At 39.3% G+C, this 20,383-nt stretch overlaps 6 protein-coding genes across 10 annotated transcripts; 3 read left to right on the top strand and 3 right to left on the bottom strand.

Moving 5' to 3' along the window:
• The first annotated feature begins 13 nt into the window (after positions 1–13).
• Positions 14–8,164, top strand: LOC108149523. Of its 3 annotated transcripts, XM_017277151.2 has the most exons (7): positions 14–167; positions 248–696; positions 4,922–5,053; positions 5,179–5,594; positions 5,658–5,730; positions 6,359–7,660; positions 7,719–8,164. In XM_017277151.2, exons 2-7 carry the CDS (start codon positions 250–252, stop codon positions 7,845–7,847), a joined length of 2,499 nt encoding a protein of 832 aa, XP_017132640.1. In that variant the 5' UTR covers positions 14–167; positions 248–249; the 3' UTR covers positions 7,848–8,164. The 3 variants fall into 3 exon arrangements, with proteins under 3 accessions (XP_017132640.1, XP_017132642.1, XP_017132641.1); XM_017277153.2 differs by lacking the exons at positions 14–167; positions 248–696 and adding an exon at positions 1,345–1,362; XM_017277152.2 differs by lacking the exons at positions 14–167; positions 248–696 and adding an exon at positions 2,205–2,280.
• A 183-nt stretch (positions 8,165–8,347) lies between these two features.
• Positions 8,348–8,815, bottom strand: LOC108149282 (vitelline membrane protein Vm34Ca-like). Its single transcript, XM_017276726.1, has one exon. It carries the CDS (start codon positions 8,777–8,779, stop codon positions 8,429–8,431), a length of 351 nt encoding a protein of 116 aa, XP_017132215.1. The 5' UTR covers positions 8,780–8,815; the 3' UTR covers positions 8,348–8,428.
• Positions 8,816–9,988: 1,173 nt separating this feature from the next.
• On the bottom strand, positions 9,989–10,493 carry LOC108149281 (vitelline membrane protein Vm34Ca). The gene has a single exon (XM_017276725.2). The coding sequence runs from the start codon at positions 10,450–10,452 to the stop codon at positions 10,078–10,080; it is 375 nt and encodes a 124-aa protein (XP_017132214.1). The 5' UTR covers positions 10,453–10,493; the 3' UTR covers positions 9,989–10,077.
• Positions 10,494–11,528: 1,035 nt separating this feature from the next.
• Positions 11,529–12,758, top strand: LOC108149274 (FAD synthase). The gene has a single exon (XM_017276717.2). It carries the CDS (start codon positions 11,617–11,619, stop codon positions 12,382–12,384), a length of 768 nt encoding a protein of 255 aa, XP_017132206.1. The 5' UTR covers positions 11,529–11,616; the 3' UTR covers positions 12,385–12,758.
• A 101-nt stretch (positions 12,759–12,859) lies between these two features.
• Positions 12,860–13,696, bottom strand: LOC108149285. The gene is made up of 2 exons (XM_017276729.1): positions 13,587–13,696; positions 12,860–13,523 (listed from the first exon to the last, which is right to left on the bottom strand). The coding sequence occupies exons 1-2, from the start codon at positions 13,691–13,693 to the stop codon at positions 12,992–12,994; spliced, it is 639 nt and encodes a 212-aa protein (XP_017132218.1). The 5' UTR covers positions 13,694–13,696; the 3' UTR covers positions 12,860–12,991.
• A 1,073-nt stretch (positions 13,697–14,769) lies between these two features.
• Positions 14,770–20,111, top strand: LOC108149315. Of its 3 annotated transcripts, none has more exons than XM_017276768.2 (2): positions 14,770–15,106; positions 19,707–20,111. In XM_017276768.2, the coding sequence occupies exon 2, from the start codon at positions 19,877–19,879 to the stop codon at positions 20,105–20,107; it is 231 nt and encodes a 76-aa protein (XP_017132257.1). In that variant the 5' UTR covers positions 14,770–15,106; positions 19,707–19,876; the 3' UTR covers positions 20,108–20,111. The 3 variants fall into 3 exon arrangements, with proteins under 3 accessions (XP_017132257.1, XP_041566423.1, XP_017132258.1); XM_041710489.1 differs by lacking the exon at positions 14,770–15,106 and adding an exon at positions 18,524–18,666; XM_017276769.2 differs by lacking the exon at positions 14,770–15,106 and adding an exon at positions 18,524–18,828.
• The last annotated feature ends 272 nt before the right edge of the window (positions 20,112–20,383 follow it).

Genomic DNA, 20,383 nt, shown 5'->3' with positions numbered 1-20,383 from the left:
AGGTAGTCAAAAACGGTCACACTTAACAAAATAGAACGCGGAAAACATTCAACATTTTTTGAAAGCGTAGCGTCAATTAACCAATTTAATAGTGCGCAAATAAGAAACAAAGCATTTTTGCGTTGGCATTGAGTTTCCAAAAGTGATTTGGATCAATTTGCAATATGGTGGGTGTCCGAAAAGACCAGAACTTTAGGTATTAGCCCATGTTTGCGGTGTGTTTTGATAGACATATCTTTTGTTTCAGAGATGGACCTGCAACAGTTCCTTTCCTTGGAGCGCCAGCAATTGGAAAAGGAGCGCCAGCGCCTGGCCAACCAAAATCCTTGCCCCGCCGCCCTGCTAATGAATTCCACTGACCCCAAAGTGCAATGTCGCAGGGCCAAGGAGTTTAAGGAGTCCACGGAGGCCAATGAACCTGCCACCGAGGCGTCTTCCTTGGCAACCGGCGGCCAAAACGAAGAACTTCACCTGGAATTGCACCTGGATGGGGTGGATGGGGGGGAACTGCCCGAGAAGGAGGCGGTGGAGGAGGTGCTGCACCCCAGTCCCTCGAAATCGACCAAGGAATTCGCGAATCAGCGCCAGCTGCTCGTCGGCAGCGCTCGTCAGTACAAGTCGCCGGATGCGTCGATGCGGCGCAATTTGGAGAACGAGCGACCGCTCAGCGAGAACCGCTTCCCAATCCGTCGGTCGGTGAGTACACTGAAAAGAGAATAGTGAAATAAACTTATTAAATATCAATTCGATGATACAAAAGTGTAATGTACATATGTACCTTAACTGTTCAAGTTGCATATGTTCAAAATAATAAATCGCTTTATTGGAATGAAGTAGTTTGATATTCACTAATCTAATATCAAAACTAAGTATTCATCCTGAAAAATAAGAAAAAGTTCGTTTGAAAGCAGTGGTACTTGAACCTATATGTTGTATTTTGCTAAACCAACTATATAAGTACATTTATTCACAAAAACAGTTGATAAGACAATTAAGCTAATGATTTTCTGTTGCTATTGATTACCAGTAAAGGATGCTCTATTATGGCCTAGCTATAAAGCCATCTTTTGGGAAATGTTATAGATTTAACCTAGGTTTAAAAAATTTTTTTCTGTGCCCATCTAGTGATCCGCTTTGAAGCTCTAGAATGTGCGTTGCGCTTCACTGGCGCCTCTAACCGCATCGCATTGCCAATTTGTCAAGCGGCTGGCCATAAATGTGCGAAATTTGTTTCTCTACGCCTCGTTGAGCTAATCATGTATTTTCGAGCACTTCCCAAACTATTTTCAAATCTTCATATCAGTGGCACATAAGATTTCAAAGTGTTCTCATTCTTAATTCTAACTAGCTGTGTGCAATTCAGTGAGTCAAACCTTATCTAGATTTTAAAGCCCTGGTACCGGTTTAAACCATGATATAGGTTTTCATTTATTTTTATTAGGTTTTAAGAATAGCTTTTGACAAGTTCCATATGGCTTTCCTTTTTTATGTTACACCCTTCCCTGTGTTTATTTCTACTTCCAGTTCCAAATAAGAAGCTTCGAGGTAAAACTCGAGCTCGACAAATTAAACTAATTAAAAATCTATTTTTAGATCTAGTGTCAACTAATTTTTTATATGGCCATTTTAGTAGATAACTTATATTGTCATCTTCCGACTAATTCGATTATTAAACTTGAAATCATAGAACTAAGCTTATCAGAGTTGTAGTTGTTATTGCATTTACTTTTACTGCAGCTGCATTTGCAATTAGAGAACTTTAAGTTGCTTAAGGCGCATAATAAATAGATGTCCGGGCTTTCCCGTTTTCACTTTTCAATTTGCATTATTTAAGTGCTGTGAGTTCTCGCAGGGCTAGTCAATAATTGCTTGTCCATAGTTCACCCTACCGTTTAGATAGCATAGCCTATCAGTTTGCTCCCTCAGCCAAATTAGTTGGGCATTTTAATTATTCACATTATTTCTTTTTACTATTCCGTGTTTTGTTGCGTTTTGAGTGTGGCCTCGTTTCCTTCCGCTATCAATGTTGCATGGCTGTAGGTTTTTGCTACTGTAGTAAGTCCATTCCGTGCTCCAGTTACCAACCATTTCGACTCTGCTCTGTGAACGAACCATAGCCATAGCCATAGCCATTCGCCTAATGAATTTGCTGGCACCGCTCTCAGTTGTAATTCGAAGCTCGTTTGTTGCGTTTGCTATTGTTGGCTGACCTGAACTTGAAATTACTTAGCACACTACTCACTCGGTTCTCTATATACCCACCGAATTTACCCACACGAGGTGAGCGGAATGTGCGGGTGTGCCGCTGATTGCCGGCAAATCAAAAACCCAACGAACGGAACACAATCAAATGGGCAGTCTAATTGACTTGATTTTGGCAAAAGCCGGCAAGCGCCAACAAGTAAACCCAAAAGTCCAAATGACGTAAACCAAATATTGAACGAATTCTAAAAATACACAAAACTGACATGGTTCAGTTAACCCTAAGGAAGTTTAAATTTAATTGTCAATCAATCAATTGTCTAACTATAATTCACCAACGAATTATTCGGCTTTAATTTTCAGTAACATTTACTATAATAAAGCCAAAGTTTAAAAGAATTAAACAGATTAACAAATTTCTCTCCTAATTTTCATTTCTAAAATCCAAAATAAAATGTATTTTCTCTATTTTCCCTTTCCAACGTTCATTGGTGTGAAAGTGAACATTCTACATGTGTTGGTCACGCCCACCTGTCAACTCCGCCCTGCGATGAATTTCATAAATTGCTAATGATAATGGATACAACTATTGCTTCCTTCCTTTCCTGTAAATTTAAAAACAGGTCAATCAAACAAACACAATTCATTTCTTTCCACTTAACTGAAACTCCAAGCTGAAGTACAAATATTATATTATACCTATTGTATATGCATGCATATTGTATATTGCATGCATTTTCGCGTATATACATTTATACATAGATAACTTTTTGCTAATAAAATTGAGGCAAACACGGAAACTCGAACAACATTAGAATTTTACTGTTTTGTAAACGAAAGTTATGACCTGGACAAGGTTGTGAGCAGACAAGTCGTAATTAAACTGCTTGTTGAGGATGGTCGAACTAATCGTTATCCTTTCTTCAGTCGTTATGACGTTGCTTGGGGTAAATTGAGGTCATTTGACTGTCAAAGTATTCAAAATACCTTTAATAATACCGCTTTAGATTCATTGAACTGCCCTTGAACTTACAACGATGCGTGGCGACAACAAAGGCATCCATTCCCGTTCAGCTTTCACGCGCATTTTCATCAGTTTTCGCACTTTTCGTACACAAACAAGCTGGCACTTAGTTAACCCAATTTCCAGGCGACACGCAACAAAATGCGATGAATGGGCGTAGTAAACAGAGTCGTTCAAATTGACGAAATACAGTGGGCTACTTAAAGATAATATTAATATTAATATAAGAAATTAAAACATATATAATTTGATAAGTTCAAGATCTAGAAAAGTATCAAATAAATAAATTGGGTTTCTTCAAGACCTAAAATGTTTCTTCATTTCGGATTGCAACCCACTGTTGTCTAGGCTCTGGAATTTGGTTAATGGCATAAGGAAAAAACTGAACCCGGACTTGCCTCCTTTTCCCCCAACTAAGATGAACTGCGTGACCCTTAATTCAGGTCCCTCCTTGCCAACACTTAGTCAACTGATTTGCAGTCTTTATTTTGATATTTTCCTTGACCTGAATTGCTGGAAAGCTATTGCCTTTTTAGCTTTCATAGTAGGACTGAACAATTAACAATCGCCAGCTTAAATTGGTCTTAATTATGCAAAGCAGAAGCAGTTACTCTGGTATCCTCGGTCTATTCAGGCACTCACCTCAAATGATGAAAACGTTAAAACGTACTTTAATTAAGGCGCACATCATCAGGGCTAATAGCGAGCGAAGCGTAATGCATGCAGCTAATAAATTGAAGTGCAGCTTTCCCTTCGACTGGCGGAGGAACAGCTCTAGGCTGAAACAGCTGGGTCTTGTTGATAAACTGGCGTGGAAAGGCGTCGCAGCCGAGTGCTAAAGGCACCTTTAGTCGTTTTACGAAGCGTCTCGTCCTTTATGTTATTATTTTTGTTACCCTTCACGGCAATGAGTATATACAGCTGAAGGATGAGGATAAAGAAACACAATCAATAACAACAAGATTGGCTTAGAACTTGTAAAATAATTGTTCAGATTAAACCTGCCATTTAGATATAATGTGTTTAACATATTCCTGCAAAATAGTAATAAATAAAAAAGGGAAATCATTTATTAAATGATCTTAAAAAAAAAATCGTAGCAATTAAACCATGAACAATTTTAAAAATATAGCCACTTATTCATGTGGAATTTAATTTATTTATTTTTATATATCAAGCTTAAGCTTGAAATTTTATTATTTAAAAATGCAAATGATCGAGATTATTTTAAGCTCTTTAGTATTCGAGTAACTAGGTATCAGCATAGTCAACAACTTGTCTACAACTTGTAGTTTGGATTATATATAATTTTGTTGATGCCATCGTTGCACGCGATTTGCGATGTCGACGGCATAAAAATTATGTGCAAAAATGGCAGTAGGCATTGTGGAGTGTTCGCTGGAGCAGCTCCTGCTGAAGTGCTAGTGCTGGTGCTGGTGCTGGTGCTGCTGACCCCAAAAAGCAGGCGGAGAACGGAGCCAGAACAAATTGTGGCCCTAGCCACATATAAAAATGTATACAAGCTTCTTGCTGGTGGTTAGTGTCGCCGAACGAAACACACAACGCGAATTAGAAAAAAGGAAAGGAAAAGAAAAGAAAGCGCCTCGATAAGGAATCTATGAAAATATATACACATACCCCCCAATGAACCACTCACCACTCACCAATCACATTTCTTTTCTCTCTCGCACGCAGGATGATATGGAGCAATGGGTTACGGACACATTTTATTCGTACTTTCCCGGCTTTAACAATGAAAATCAGAAGCGGCAGAATTATTTGCGTGAGCGACAGCGCGAGAACCAGCAGAACTTTCTCAAGCACCAGGTGAGCGTTTCAATATTACCATGCGAAAATATTTTGATTATGTGCCAACATTCGTAATGCCAAGCAGTGTTAGATTTATGAACTTATAATAATAAATGTTTTTATTTTGTTTCCCTACCCTGCAGATGCTTCATCCGCCGGTCACCAAGCATTCGCGACCGGGACAAGTGAGGAAGACATCCCAACCAGGTGCGGTTCCGGCACAAAACCGCTCCAGCCAATCCAGCACAAGCACCTCCAATCACAGCACAACGGATAAGACTGACTTAGAGTTAATTGTAAATAGTAATCCCAACTATGTGCCGCCCAAAATTCGGCCCGGAACGACACGTCAAAAGCTCCTCCACGATCTGGGACATGTGGAGCTGTCGAACATTGTGACTGGGGATGGCATCATGGAGCGGAATCTGCGGAGTGCCGAGCTGGAAACGGCTCGCAAAAAGGATTACCAGCGGGATTTAATGCAGCAAATTGATGAGAAGCGTCGGTCCATAGAGTTGCTAAGGGAAAAGGAGCGTCGCCAGGAGGCAGCTTTGACCAGGTAATCCATTGGATGAATACATGCCTTTCACTATATAAATAACAATTTGATATTTGCCAACAGACGGCTTGAGGCACAATTAAAGACAATACAGTTGGAGGAGCAGTTGGAAAAGGAGCGCCTACGAGCTGAAAGGGTAAGAATTAATGGCAATACTTATTGGATAATATTGCTGATTTTATTTGAAGTCATTTTGATGATTCTTTTTGAAAAAAACAACAAAAACTTAGAATATCAAATAAGATATTTGAACAAAGAAATCTACGAAAATTGTTAGGTAACCCAAATGTAGGTTTGAAGTGGCTATAAAACCTACTTTTAGCTTACTTTATTAAATTATTCAATCGGAAAAATATTAATTTAAGCTTTGATTTCTTAGAAATTTTAAGATTTTTGAAAACTAAAATATTTATTTTTAAAGCCATAATAACTGGTTTTGTAGACTTTCTATCACTCTACTCAACCACACAATTTATTTATAAACAAGAGGGTAAAAGAACCTTGACTTTATTTATATAACGAGATTGTAATTCCAATAAGATTGTAATACCGAATATTCGATTAGACGTAATTGCCCATTGATTGGTATTACCATTAGATTCACAATCTTTGGCCCCAAAATAAATGGCTGGACATAGAAAATGAAGTGTAATTGATAGGATTATTAGGACCTACAATCTAATGATAGTTAATTGCTATCGCGCATAGGTTAAGTAATTGAATTAACGTAAACCTTTGCTAACTTTTGTTCACTGTGCTGACAGGCTCGCATCGACTCGGAACAGAACCGCTTGATGCGTGAACAGTTGTTGGCCAAGCTGGAACAGGATGCCCAGTTGCTGCACGCCAAGGGGACCAACAATCTAGCCGAAACGCCCAGGACAACGCGCACCAAAGGCAAGAGCAACAACGCCAGCAATATCAGCACAGAAGGCAACGCCAACAGGGTGTACAAATACTTCAGTAACTCGGCGCATCACGAGTACAGACGTGGTCAGCCTCTGCCGCCGGCCGTTGAGCTGGACTTTGAGGTGCCCCAAATGGCCAAGATCGAACGCGAGTGCTTCCACCTGTGCGACAAGATTTGTCCGCTGTGCGATGAGCCGCTCAAGAGCTACGAGAGTTGCTGTCTGCGTTGCCAGCGGAAATTGGCTTTAAAAATGAAACAAAAGGAGCCCAATAGGAATGGAGAAACTGGAGAGAAACCAAGCGATGACTCAGAGGAGGGCAAGGACGAGGAGGAGCAAGAGGAGCGGGAGGATGATCAACGGGACGAGTCCAGCCACAACTGCCAGAGCAGCTACGCCCTGGTGTGCCACAAATGCGAGCGCCTGTACGCCATGTGCAGCCAGTGCCTGGCCAAGAGCGACGTGTGCCGGGCATGCCAGCGGGAGCGGAATGTCTGCATGAACTGTCGCCGCAATTTGTGCTCCTTTTGCCTGGAGGAGGTGGCCTGCGGCAGGGACACGGAACGCACGCATGTCAATGACACGGAAACCAACAGGGAACCGCCCTTAAACAATTCCTTTCAAGTTCTCGAACTAAACTATGCTGTGTCGCCGGCAAAGGATGCAAAGGCCAGCAATGTAGCCGATGTATCGCCACCTTACTCCGTCAACATAGCGCGTAATTCGGTGTTCCATGCCGACTACAAGGCCACGCCTGTAAAGCCTTCCATCCTGGAGCAGCTGCCGACAACCTCGGGCAGTGCCAACACCAGTTTCGATCTGGACAGCGCCGACGAGCAGGCTGTGGAGCGGATGCGACGCCAAACGGATCAGCGGCTGTCGCGCTACCTCAAGAACTACGGCGATCTGGCCACCAAGCAGCACCAGAAATTGCAGCAGACGGAGTTGCAGCGCAGCAAGAGCGAGTCGCGCAATCGAGGCACTCAGACGACACCGCAATCGCTGGCTAGACGGGATGTGGTTCTCAGGGAGGCGGCTGGCCACAATCTATCGATGCCGCTGCTGCGCGAGATGCCCAAAATGACGCGACAGGAGACTGGAGCAGCCCTGGCTGAAAACGGACAGCGAAAGATGGACAACCTTAAAAAGCGTTGGGAGGTAGGTTCAAATATTTAAAAAAAAAGTTTCATAAATCTTTAAATATTCTATTTTACAGGTTCCCGCCGTGCAAAAGTTCACCGTTTCAACAACATCGCCTAAAATCCTTACCCAAGTGGGTGCCATAAGAAAACAGCTTCAGGCAGCGCGATTCTTTGATGATGTAGTTGATCCGGAAGATTACTGAGGGCAAGTCAACCATTCGTTTGTTTTTGAAAGCAAAATGATTGTGTTGACACCCCCCCTTTTTATCCGAGCAAAACGAATTTAATTCTGTTTGAAGTCTTCACATTTTAAAACATTTGCCATTATTATTTCACTTTAACTTCATTTTGTAAACAACTCATGTAGTTATAGCTTTATAGTAAGCTGATTCCAAGTGCTTCGGCTGTTTCACTCAGCAACTTTAATACGTAAGCCATAAAGTTTGTTAACGTTTATTGTTCTTTTTTTTTACGGAAATTTATTAACTACGAATGTGTTAATTAAAAGGATACAATTAAAGACAAACTTACCTAAACTTTCCAAAGTGTCTTTCCAAATTAAGCAGAATAAATTTAAACTATTTGTACTTCTCAATTATTTATAAAATCTGCTAAGATTTCAACTTTGTTTGCTAACCTCTAATGCTTTTTAATGTCTTATATATCACCCCAGATAAGCCAAAAAAGTCAAACAACTCAAGTATTATGGTTTAACATAAATATTTTTTTATTTTCTTTAGTTTTGCTGTTGTTCCATGTGAGTCAGTGGCATCAATTGATCAGTTTACCACCGCAGGGGCTGCTGGGCGTAGACGGGGGCGTACTGCGAGTAGGCACCGGCGGATCCGTAGCTGGGGGCTGGAGCGCTGCATGGCACTGGGGCCAGGTTGGGCTGGCAGCTGAACAGGTAGTTCTTGGGGCAGGGCGGGGCCGGGATCGAGGACGGGGCGTAGGACGGAGCGGCAGGAGCGGCGGCATAGGATGGAGCAGCTGGAGCGGCATAGGACTGAGCGGGAGCTGCGGCCGGAGCGCTGTAGCCACCTCCGTAGGATGAGCCTATCATCTGGTCCTCCTTATCGGCAGCAACGAAAGCGGCCAGCAGGCAGATGGTGGAGATGATAGCGATGCACTTCATGTTGGTTGATTGGTGATTTGTAGACTGGTTGGTAGCAGACTGCGATGCTTCTGCCTTCGCCACTTGGGCTTTATATACTCTGGGCTGTGCTACCAAAACTGCTGAATCGAGCACTGACCAACAACTATTCTGTTTTAAACAGCAAAAATAAATGTGTGGGCTACCTTTTAATATCAGCAAAGCGATTTAAAATCTTTTTGATGTGTTCACATTTTAATTCATTTTTTTTCTCGTACTTTTCTTTGTAAAATATTCATGTAGTTATAGCTTTGTAGTAAGTCGGTTTTAGCTGTTTCTATTTATTATTTATTTATTTAGCAGCTTTAATACCTTCAATTTATTTTTGTTTTACGAGAGGCTTTAGGGACTATAAATTGATACGGGATTAGGCATTAAGACAAACTGATCTAAACGATCTGGAATATCATTATATTTTGATAAAATATAGAAAAAAATTGGAACGACATTGATTTGGTTGTATGAATTAAATCTGTTTTCATATAGATTCTTAAGTAGATTGTATCGGTCTTTAAAAAAATTTGAAGCTTGCAACTTATTTTATATAATTCTTGAACAATATTTTAGGTACAAAATATAGCTTTGAAATCTGAGTCTTAAGCCAAATTAAGACAATAATTGAATTTGAAAGCTTTTCAATGACTAAACTAAAATATTTTACTATAATACAAAATTTATTTTCATTGTAAAGCTTGTAATACAGTGCTCCCTCGAAACAGTAAACTTAAAAAAACCAAGGGGTGTTCAATGTGTCAGGTATGCGACATAAAACAATTGGTTATGCAATTCATTATTCAGGCAATGTTCTCAAACGATAAGATGGGTAAACGGGTAGCTCATATCGAGTGAAAATTAAATTGTTTTTATCACCCATTTATAACTGCACATTAAAATTCCTGTTAAAAAAAGGAAGTATTAACTCATAATAATAAACAAAATGAATTTAAGATTTCGTATTCAATAATAAAATATTTAAATTAATGGGTCCTATTTGTTATTTTATATTTACATTTATTTTGTTTTAAGCTTAAACGATTATTTATTATAAATTTTATAATAACTTTTTAAACTTTTGACTCTTCAGAGTTTACAAAGTACAACCGTTTTTTCACCCTAAGAATCGTTCACGAGTGACCATGTAAATATACATATATTCCCAGATTTCCCCAAAAAATTGAAAGAAGTCAAGTGTTATGCTTTAACATAAATGTATATTTTTTTTGTATTTTTTTTTTTTTAGCAATTGTCAATGTTCCACGGTTGTCAGGGGCATCTACTGATTACCACTGGAGGGGGGCCTGGGCGTAGACCGGGGCGTACTGCGAGTAGGCACCGGCGGATCCGTAGCTGGGAGCTGGAGCGCTGCATGGCACTGGGGCCAGGTTGGGCTGGCAGCTGAACAGGTAGTTCTTGGGGCAGGGAGGGGCCGGGATCGAGGCCGGAGCGTAGGACGGAGCAGCTGGAGCGGCGGCGTAGGCCTGAGGAGCTGGAGCGGCATAGGACTGAGGAGCTGGAGCGGCATAGGACGGGGCGGGGGCAGCGGCCGGCTTGCCATAGCCGCCTCCGTAGGATGAGCCCACCATCTTGTCCTCCTTGTCGGCGGAAACGAAAGCAGCCAGCAGGCAGACGGTGGAAATGATGGCGATGCACTTCATGTTGATGGGCTGGGGATTTCTTAGACTGGTTGGTAGCAGACTGCGATGCTTCTGCCATCACCACTTGGCCTTTATATACTCGGAGCTCGGTGCAACCAAAACTGCAGAGGTAAGCACTGACCAAGTTTTCATTTTGCCCAACGACCCCTCGAAGCAATCGTGTGTGGGTTTATTTCTGCATGGCCAACAGAAAGCGAAAAGAACAAACATTTCCTCTACTTTTTTAGGCCACTGAACTTGTCGAGTTAACAAATTGTCGTATGCCAAATTCATAAATTATGGTAATAACGGAACCAAACTATGACGGAAATGTTAAAAGAACAAAAAAAAGAAAGAACATAAAAAATTGCTAGTGTTTTAAATAAGTATTAGCATGATTTCATAAACTAAAAAAAAATTAAAAGTTTCTTAACATACCCATGGAAAACTAGTCCATAGTTGAGAAGTAAAAGAAAGTACTCAACAGACTGTTTTTAAGTATTTGTATATTGTACGATTTTTTTTACAAAAATATTGGTTAATATAGGTGCTATGTAGTGTCTTTGCTGCTGACATTCAAAAACTATATAAGATACAAAAATATTTAAAAAAGTGTAAGTGTATATCTAAGAGCAAAATCGATTTTAAAAAAATTTCATACTGGCCCTTTCAGTTATGTTAATTAATCAACTTTTGTTTTCCACAGGAAATGTTTAACTTTTCTCAGAAAATTGTATTCGCGTGCCCCAATATGCATTGGATAGCACAAAACCTTCGTTTACATGCATAGCAAAAATCGATTTCAGTCAACATTTTTTACAAGTTCTTAAAATGGGTTTATTGGGTGAGCTAAGTTTGCATTACCAAACTTTAATTTTTTAAAATATAAATACAATTTTGGTGGGTTAAGCTTTAATCCAATTCTTATCTAAAATGTTGAGAAAAAAAGTTTTTTGACAATTTATAGTTTAATAGGATTGTGTTTTTTTCTATTTTTTATTTGTACATATATATATTTTTGGACCAATACAATATACCCGTTGTTCCATTATAAACAAGCTATTATAAAATAGGCAATCTAGCAGCTGGGAAATGAATTTGCTATCATTTATTTAAAAAACCGATCGAAATTAGAACTGTAATATAGAAAGCCAAAGAAGTTGAGTTTAAGTTAAGATTGTTAAAATGAATTTCGCTTCGCAATTATGGCAGAGAATGTGGCATCATCAGTTAAAAAACCGGGGCTTACATGTTCCACCAGTCGAAAAAAGCAGATTGAATGACGGATTAAAAGAAAAACTTGATCAATCAGAAGAACTTATAAAACGGGCGATGACTCTGTATAAACCCAATGAGTTGATGCTGTGTTTTAATGGTGGTAAGGATTGCACAGTGTTGCTAGATATTTTAGCCAAAATTAAGCCTCCATCGATGCCATTGCGAGCGGTTTACGTTAAAACCGCGGATCCATTCGAGGAGTTGGATAATTTTGTCGATAGCTGTGCACAGCGTTACGGATTGCAGTTGCGACGACATGAGGGAGAACTGAAACTGGCCTTCGAGCAGTTGTTGGCCGAAGATACTCAGTTAAAGGCCATGTTCCTCGGCTGTCGGCGCAGCGATCCCGGTGGCTCAAAGCTTTCCGAGATGATGCCCAGCGATAACGGCTGGCCGGCGATGATGCGGATTTTCCCGCTACTCGAGTGGAGCTACCACGACATCTGGTGCTATCTGCGGACCAATGATCTGCCCTACTGCTGTCTCTATGATCAGGGCTACACATCGCTGGGGGATCGCAGTTCAACACGCCTGAATCCCAGTCTGCTGGTCTACGACGAGAAGCTGGGCAAGATGACCTACAGGGCGGCCTACGAGTTGAAGGACACCCGCCTGGAGCGGGCCAACAGGGATGAGCACGGCCAGGTGACCCTGGTGACCGAGTCCAAGCAGTAATCATTAGCCCCAGTTCAGGTCAAGCTCAAAGTTTTTCTTGTTCTGCTCTTGACTTGTTCGTTTCTTTTTGTTTTTGTTTTGCCCAACACAATGTTAGCCAAAGTGGAGCAGCAAGTGTCAGCTAACTGGGCCGACAATTCTGTTCAAGACCCCAATTCAGTTGCCACATTTCACTTATCAGACAATTTCAAATACTTTAACAACCCGGCCTAGCCCCTTATAAAAGTTTGACTTGTGTGTATAAGAGAAGAAATGGTGAAAGTTGCAGAAAAGAGGTGATTTTGGTGAAAGCTAAGACTAAAGCTCAGGAACTATGTTTAAATGCTAAATGAAATGTTAATAGAAAAATTAATTATACACATATTTTATTTTAAAACCAAGTAAATTATTATAAATTTTGTTAAATTTGAATAATTTTATTTTTGATACATTTTATTTATAAATTATTTATGTTAAAAGTTTGGCAATATTTATAACGAATAATAAATAGTCGAAAGTAGGCTGTTATTTTAGATAAATAAATCAATTCAAATGTTTAATTTAAATTCTTATCGTATTATTAACCATTACCAGAAATGATTAGGTTTTGTAACACTATTTTTTGTGGTTATTGAAGCCCCTTGATAAAGTAAACCAAGTTATCCGGCGACTGTGTTTTACTTGGTGATGCTGATGCAGTAGTGCTGGTTGGTTCTTCTCCCACAAGGAGCAGACGATGATTGTTATTTCGGCATCCCTGCTTCCTTGGCACCTTACCCTCTTTTACAATTTCATTACTACTAGGAGACTCTTGCGATCTTTGTGCCTGTGGCGTGTATTCCAAGAGGTCCCGATAAACTTTCCACAGACTTTGATCCTCAGAGCGGTCCAGCCAGTTGAGTAGATCTTGGATGGTCTTATCATGGCGATGGGCCACCTTTGCATCGAAGGGCGGATGTTTTCGAGTGGCAAACTGTGCCCGATAGCCCGTTTTGTTGGCTTTCGGTGTAAGACTCACACGAAACCATTGCTGATCCTTCGGATCCTCGCCAATCAGGGTGTACTCAAACTCTGGAGCAGCCGAGGATGTGTCCGTTTTCAATACCAGGTTATCAGAGGCAGTCACTGAACTTATATTGACCTCCGGTGGTGGTCCATCTCTAATAAGTGATACAATTTATATATTTTATATATTTCAATTAGTGAAATATTCAAATAATTACCCCAACTGAGAGTATCTGACCAACTCTGTAGGTAGAGTTAATCCACCGCAGGCCATCATACAAAAGATTATTATTCCCATATACGGTTTGTTCCACATTTCGCCCATTTTTGCTGAGTGCGAAGAAGTTTTCAACTTCAGTGGGTTTTATAGTGCACCCATAGTTTTTGCATTTGCTTTGTCACTTTTCCCGGTTGCTCTGGCTTCGTGTTCGGCGTAGAAAACGTCATGTAAATGTAGCTTAAATGATTTCGATTTGACAAACGGAACTTCTCAGATAGCTAATGCTCGCGATATACTGTCACGTATCTGGCTTGAGTTACAGCTTTTCAAGAGGCTTACAGTCAGTAAACCAAATTCCCATATTCTATTTCTTTTCGTTTTCAAGATTTAAATAAAAGTTAGTTTTTAGTAATTTAGAAACACATTTTAATTTACAAATATACCTTTAATCCATTTTATATTTATATCGATTTTCTGACTATAAAATTCATCCCAATAAATGTAATATTTTTAAAGCTTAAAACCTTTTTATAAACTATTTGTTTTGTTATATTTTAATTTGTTAAGTAAATACTTAATAGGATTAATAAATTTTGAAAATTTATGCATATTAATTCATAGTCGAAGAAGCTTTGGTTACTCTGTCTTTAATATTAATTAATAAACGAAATGACTTTCCGTTTTAGTTTGTGCCTAATATAAGTATTTGCATTTTGAATTTGTTTTGGGAAATTCCACTTGGCCCAGACACTTCCGGTGCTCTCTTTCCGTTTCCGCTTCGCTCTCGCAATAGCTGTGGCGGCATTGCCAACACAGAGGAATGTTATTATCAGTGAAATTTGCGACCTTTCCAATGTGGGTAAACTCTGAAGGATGTTAATCAACAAGGCTACTTTCACTTTAACATGTGTGTGCCGCCCAGCCACCCACCACGCCCCCCTCATGCGGTGAGCGTGCGCCGGAGAGGCAACTTTCTCTCGCTTTGTCTCTCTTTATCTCTCTCTCTCGTTCAACAGCAGCTGAGACTGCACAGCTGTTTGGCATTTTGCGCGCGCACTTTCCTAAAACAAAACGAAACGCATATCACACATACGCGCCGTGGTACGGCGAGGGCAACTCTCGCTGGGTTCGACAGGACTCGGAACCGTTTCGCACACTCAGTAGACAATCTTTCCCCATTTCGTTAACACACTCACAGCACCTTCAAGCGTTCCAATAATATACAGAAGAATTTCCCCCAAAGCAACAAACAGCAACAGTAGCTAAATTAAATATCTAAAGATAAAACGAATAGATATCTGTAAATACATATATCATTCCCGAAACCAACAAATAAACGCCATTTTAAAGAGCTTGAATAGAAATACGTGTGTTGTTCGCCGACTAATATAAATCTGTTAAACATATATAATCAAACCACATTTAATAAAATTGAATGTCAACGTGCGTGTCCAGTGCAAAAAGCTAAATCCCCCGACTTGTTGTTGTGGCTGTCCTCGCCTGTAACTTTAAACGAAAGTATGTAAAAAAATGTATCTCTTATCAGGCTGTTTCGTTTATGCGTGCCACTTTAATGGCAAACAGCCAGCAATGGCCTGATAAAACAGTGCCAACTCGCTTGCCTTTAACCATTTTATCCATTTTACTTTCTGTATCCTGTTTTATTTGAGCTATTCCCTGAACAAGTTTGCCATTTATCAGTTAAGAAACGTAGGCTATGGGTTGTAGTATATGTGCAGAGTAATTGCTGAGCTCGGTGTCTGATAACAATCAGTTATTCCCATTGAAAGCCAATCGTTATTATAATTGATGGGTTGCGAACATCAACTGATGTCAGTGAGGGAAAATTGTGAAAATTGACAAGACCTTGAATTGTCTAAATGGTGGTAGCAATTTCTATTTGTTCTAGATATTTATTTTTTATTTTAGTTACACAAAATAAAGTGTTTGGTAATTTTATTTGTTTGGCTTTAGTTGGTGTTGGTATAAATATTTCTATTCCCTTGAACTTTCCACAGTCTTTAGAAGTCGTTCTCTAGTTTAAGCCCAAAGTTTAAACAATTTCTATGAAGTTTCTACATCGTTCAGCATTATCTATTATTTTTAATTTAATTAAATGTCTTTGGCTCATGTTCGTTGGTTGGTTTGTTCGTTGCCTGCGTGTTCAAGTGGCGTGTAAAGTAATTTACCAAACCACAAACTTTTCGTGGCCGCTTAATTTTTAGCGCAAAACAAATAAGCAATCGCCAAAGGCAGAAAGCAGAAACGAAAAACTGCGGACCGAAAGTCCTTCAGAATGAGCTGAGCGGAGTAGAGTTTCAGTCAGGTTAGTTAAGCGAAAGAAAAAGTTTCAGCGTGCCCATTACTTTCACTTTTTCAGCTTTTTCCGTGTTCGCCACTGCAATATTTCAGCCGTTGTCTAAGCCAACTTGGGGCTTCACCTTAGGTGTGTCTGCAGCATATACCCATATATATATATATATATTTATATATATATATATATATATGTTTATGTATATGTGCTGGTTCAAATGGTAGTGCGCGCACTCGTCCTTCTATAATTTTGTCGTTAGATTTTACTCTTCAAGCGTTTTATGAACCTTGTATTTGAATTACAAATAAAAAGGGAAACCTTCATAGCTTTAAACCCTATTTCCAGTTATATTAAATGATGTTCCTTGGCGAACGATAACAAAAATGAATTGTTTATTTAGTTTTCAATTTTAACTTCAGTTAGATATTATTGACATTCGAATAGGACATTTATAGAAAAAAGAAATGTTATAAATTTAGTGATAAATAAGGTTTTAGGTAGCTTTTTCTGTTTTATAAAAAATCAAAAATTTTGGTTATTTCCTAAAATTTTTCATTTTTGTGTGTTGCCTTGGTTGTATAGTTTACTTCAACTCTACAAGATTCTGTTAAAACTTTAAACATAAATTTTTGATATATTAAATTATAAAATATAATATTGGTTAAAAGATATATAAATGGTGCTATATTTATTTTATGAAACACAAGTACGTTGATATTGGGTAAAATATATCAAATCGAATACTTTTTTTTATTACTTTCTTCTACAGTTTTTCTGGCGGCCATTTTGCGAGTGTGGGTGGTAGCGCAAAGGTTGCTTTTTGGGAGGTGAGCTGTGGCAACAATAAAAAAGTCGACCCACTCCGTTTGGAGTCGTAAATTGTTGATGTTGTTGTTGCCATTATGTTGGTAGTTTCTGCAGTCGGTTACTGTTGTTCCTTTGGTTGTCCATGCACCCTGACTTGTAATGAATATAAAACTGCCTTTTAACTGCCTTGGCAGAAATCCTTCTACTCAGTTGCCTGTCAGCTTTTTTATGCATGTACAAGAGTATTGTGAATTCCTTATCCTGAATTGTTTTACGACCTCTCAACCTAGAGGCTTTAACCCAAGCGAATAGTCATTCTGCAACGAGAAACTTGTTGAGGCAGAAAAAAAACAAAGATTTTGGCACGCTATAAACTAGTGTATAATTTTTGGAAATCTGTTTTTCTTTCTCTGCTTTGAATAGAAAAGATTTCGACATTTCACTTTTGCCATTTTTTGCTCCAATTCCTGTTTGGCAAGTCGCGTCGTTTTCTTTCGCCAAAGCAACCAGTGTTTTGTGTGAGATAAGCAGCTTGACCGTGGGCACTGTGAGTTGGGTGAGGAGTGTGGGTGGGGAGAATGGGCGGAAGCTGGATGAGCAGGACTTCCATGGCTACCCATCCAAGGCCCAAGGACAGGCGAAAGCCAAAGCCATGGATATCCAGGCGACGGCACGTACGGCTGCAAAGCGTGCACAGCGAGATGATAATTTCACTGAATACCCAAGTCAGCCTCGAATTTATTCCATGGAACACCCAGTACGTGGAGATGGAGAAGGAGAAGGGGGTTGGGGACTAAGGGAGTGCTAAGTGTTGAGCTGATATGCAATGCAGCTATGTGTACTGCAATGGCCAAAACCAAACCCCATTCTGTTTAGGTATATCGATAGATATGCTGATGAGAGGAAAGCCATTTAAGGGAATTCAAGGAGGGACGCACAAAATCATTTTGTAAGCAATGCAAAAATTTAATAATAAAAATTATCATACGACTATATGTTTAAACAACCAAAAAGAAAAGTATAATTTTAGAGCTTCTAGCTTTTAGTAAATGAGTAAATCATTTATATTTTTTCAATGACAAGAGATAAGCTCATATTTATCAAGACCGCCTTTGATGGTCACCCCCAATTCCATCCGTCATTTGGGCTACATTATAGACCCATTGACAGACACTAAGCTGAAAGCAGCAAATTAGTCAACTTGATGGGCCGTATTTCTTATGTAGATATATTCCTTGCTGTATGCCAAACAAGACAATAACTTCTGGCTTTAATGAGAGTGGCCAATGCCAAAGCCAAAGGCCAACGTGAATTTGTTTCAAAGTCGTTTGGTGGGCGTGTGAGTGGCGCAAGGATGTGGCTAAGAACTGTCCACATATGGTTGGTTGTGTGTGCGTCTTTTTGGCCAGGCCAACGCCTGAAAGTCTCGGCGTGAAGTGAAATCTTTTAAAAAGCCTTGAAGTTGTCCGCTGCCAAGTTTTCGACAAACCAGCTCAGAAAGTTCAAGTTAAGTGCAGCGAGTAATAGCAACAGCATACCAGCAGCAGCAGCAGCAGCTCAAAAACATGGCCAAAGACGACAACGACTTTGGAGCCATACTCCCAAACTGTTGTTGTTATAAACAAGCCAGAAACTGCCCAAGTTGGCAACTCTCCGGACGCTCAATGCGCGCGCATAATTTGAATCCGGAGAGCCAAGTAGTTAGATGTCCAGAGAGACGAGAGAGTTTTCTTCCCACAGGACCCGAGGACGCAGCTGCTTGGCGTTTGGTGGCCACCCATGTCCTTTAGTATACAAAACGGCAGCGAGCGAAGCGTTAGCCACACGGCTAAAATATTGAAATTCCAACAAGCGGTGCCAGCAGCAGCAACAATATCAGCGCCAAAAGTTCGCGACAAATGAAGTGAAAAGTGAAAGTTGCAAACTTGTGCAAAATTATTTCCCAGTTCTTGTCCAGGTGGGCCTGTCGTTTCACGGGCGCACGTGGCGTATGTGCGATATTTCCCAATGAGATTGAATTAAACGCGTTTCAGCCCGAAGCACTCCCTAGAGCATCCTCAACCCTGGTCATAACAAGCGTTTTATGCCTCGCCTTACTGTTGCAAAGCTTTAAAAACGGGTGCGTGTTTAAGTTTACTGCTCGAAAAACAAGGAATTTCAGGTCCAAGAATAGTATAGCTTAAACTTTGCTGAAAAATTTAGTTTTAACCGAAAATCTATTTCACTTTCTTGCTTAAAGCATTAATTGCCTTTAGGTAACTGTAAAAATCTTTTGCGCATTTTGTTTTCCATACATAAATATAATAACGTGGAGGGAAATTAATTAAATGTTAACTCAAAGCGCAATTCAATGTTTGGATAGGAAACAATTGTAGCAACATTTTATTGCTAAGAATTTCTTTTTAAAAAGTTTAGCTACAAAGCTTATATACTTGTGTAATTTTGGAGGAAGATGCTGGAAGACTAAAATGGAAAAAATGTAACACCTTAAATAAACTAATTCTGATTAATTTAGTCATTTTTATTCGCAAGCTCGATAGGTGATTTAATTTATAACTATATTAGTTGGTTTTTGGTTACCTTTATCAGATAGATAATTCCAATGAACATATAAATAAGTTTTTCAGGAAAAATCAAAATTATTTATTATTATTTTGATCACTTCTTTTAACTAATATTATTCGTTATTTGAAAATTTTATTATTTCTTTCCAAATTATCTAGATAATAAACAATGGCAATGAACATATTGACCGCGCCGAAATTGAGCTAAATTGTGTGTCCAAAGAAGGAGCTTTGCTTCTGCTAACCATAGTCAATGGGTTTCTTCTTGTTGTTTTTTGCTCAACGAGCAATCATTGTATTTATTTCAGTTTGAGTTGGTGCTTCCGTTTTATGTTTATTAACCTCTTGGATTTTGGCCTGCAAATGTGTGATCAACTAACTTTAACTGAAGTTCTTCTTTGGTTTTTCATATATTTTATGGAAATTGCTACAGGCAAAGTTTGGCAGCCATGAAAACCCCTGACTTTGATAACAAACTGCGCGTATAAACTGCAAAGGGAAATGAGCACACAAGGAAAGGCCATTGTGAAACTGTGAAAGTGTAATCAAATAAATTCTATCGCTGGATAATCCGAATAGAAGAATAAAGGTCAGCCGTAGAAGATGTGCATAAAAACCTGCGACGACATCAAATTCGGTGACAATAGCGACGGAGGCCATGAAGGTGGAAAGAATAACGTCATCCGCATATCCAATTCGGGCTACGAGCACTTTCAACTTCATCTGCAGCTGCAGGCTAAGCTAAACAAACAAAAGCATAAAGGCTACAAATTGCCCAACTTTAAGATTCTTATGTGCTGTTGCTACTTCATTATCATTGTCTTGATGATATGAAAACGACAAGCAAAAACTACCAAACCTATGAAACTACAAATTCAACCAAAAATACTTCAATTATATAGATAAATGCAAACATACTGAAACCGCAAAACGTACCAGAAATTAAAGTTCAACCAAAACTCATAAACAAGGTAAAAATTGATTGTTGCCTACTTTCGGGTGGGGCTAGTTCTTAATAGTTTGAATAAAATAAATAAATATTTAATTTTGAATGTATATCATTTTTTTTATATTTTTTTTATTCATTTACAAACGTATTTTTTTAGATAC

The sequence above is a fragment of the Drosophila elegans genome, unplaced genomic scaffold (assembly GCF_018152505.1).
Source record: "Drosophila elegans isolate 14027-0461.03 unplaced genomic scaffold, ASM1815250v1 contig_814, whole genome shotgun sequence".
In the NCBI taxonomy this organism is placed as follows: Eukaryota; Metazoa; Arthropoda; class Insecta; order Diptera; family Drosophilidae; genus Drosophila; species Drosophila elegans.
This window is presented reverse-complemented; position numbering and strand designations above follow the sequence as displayed.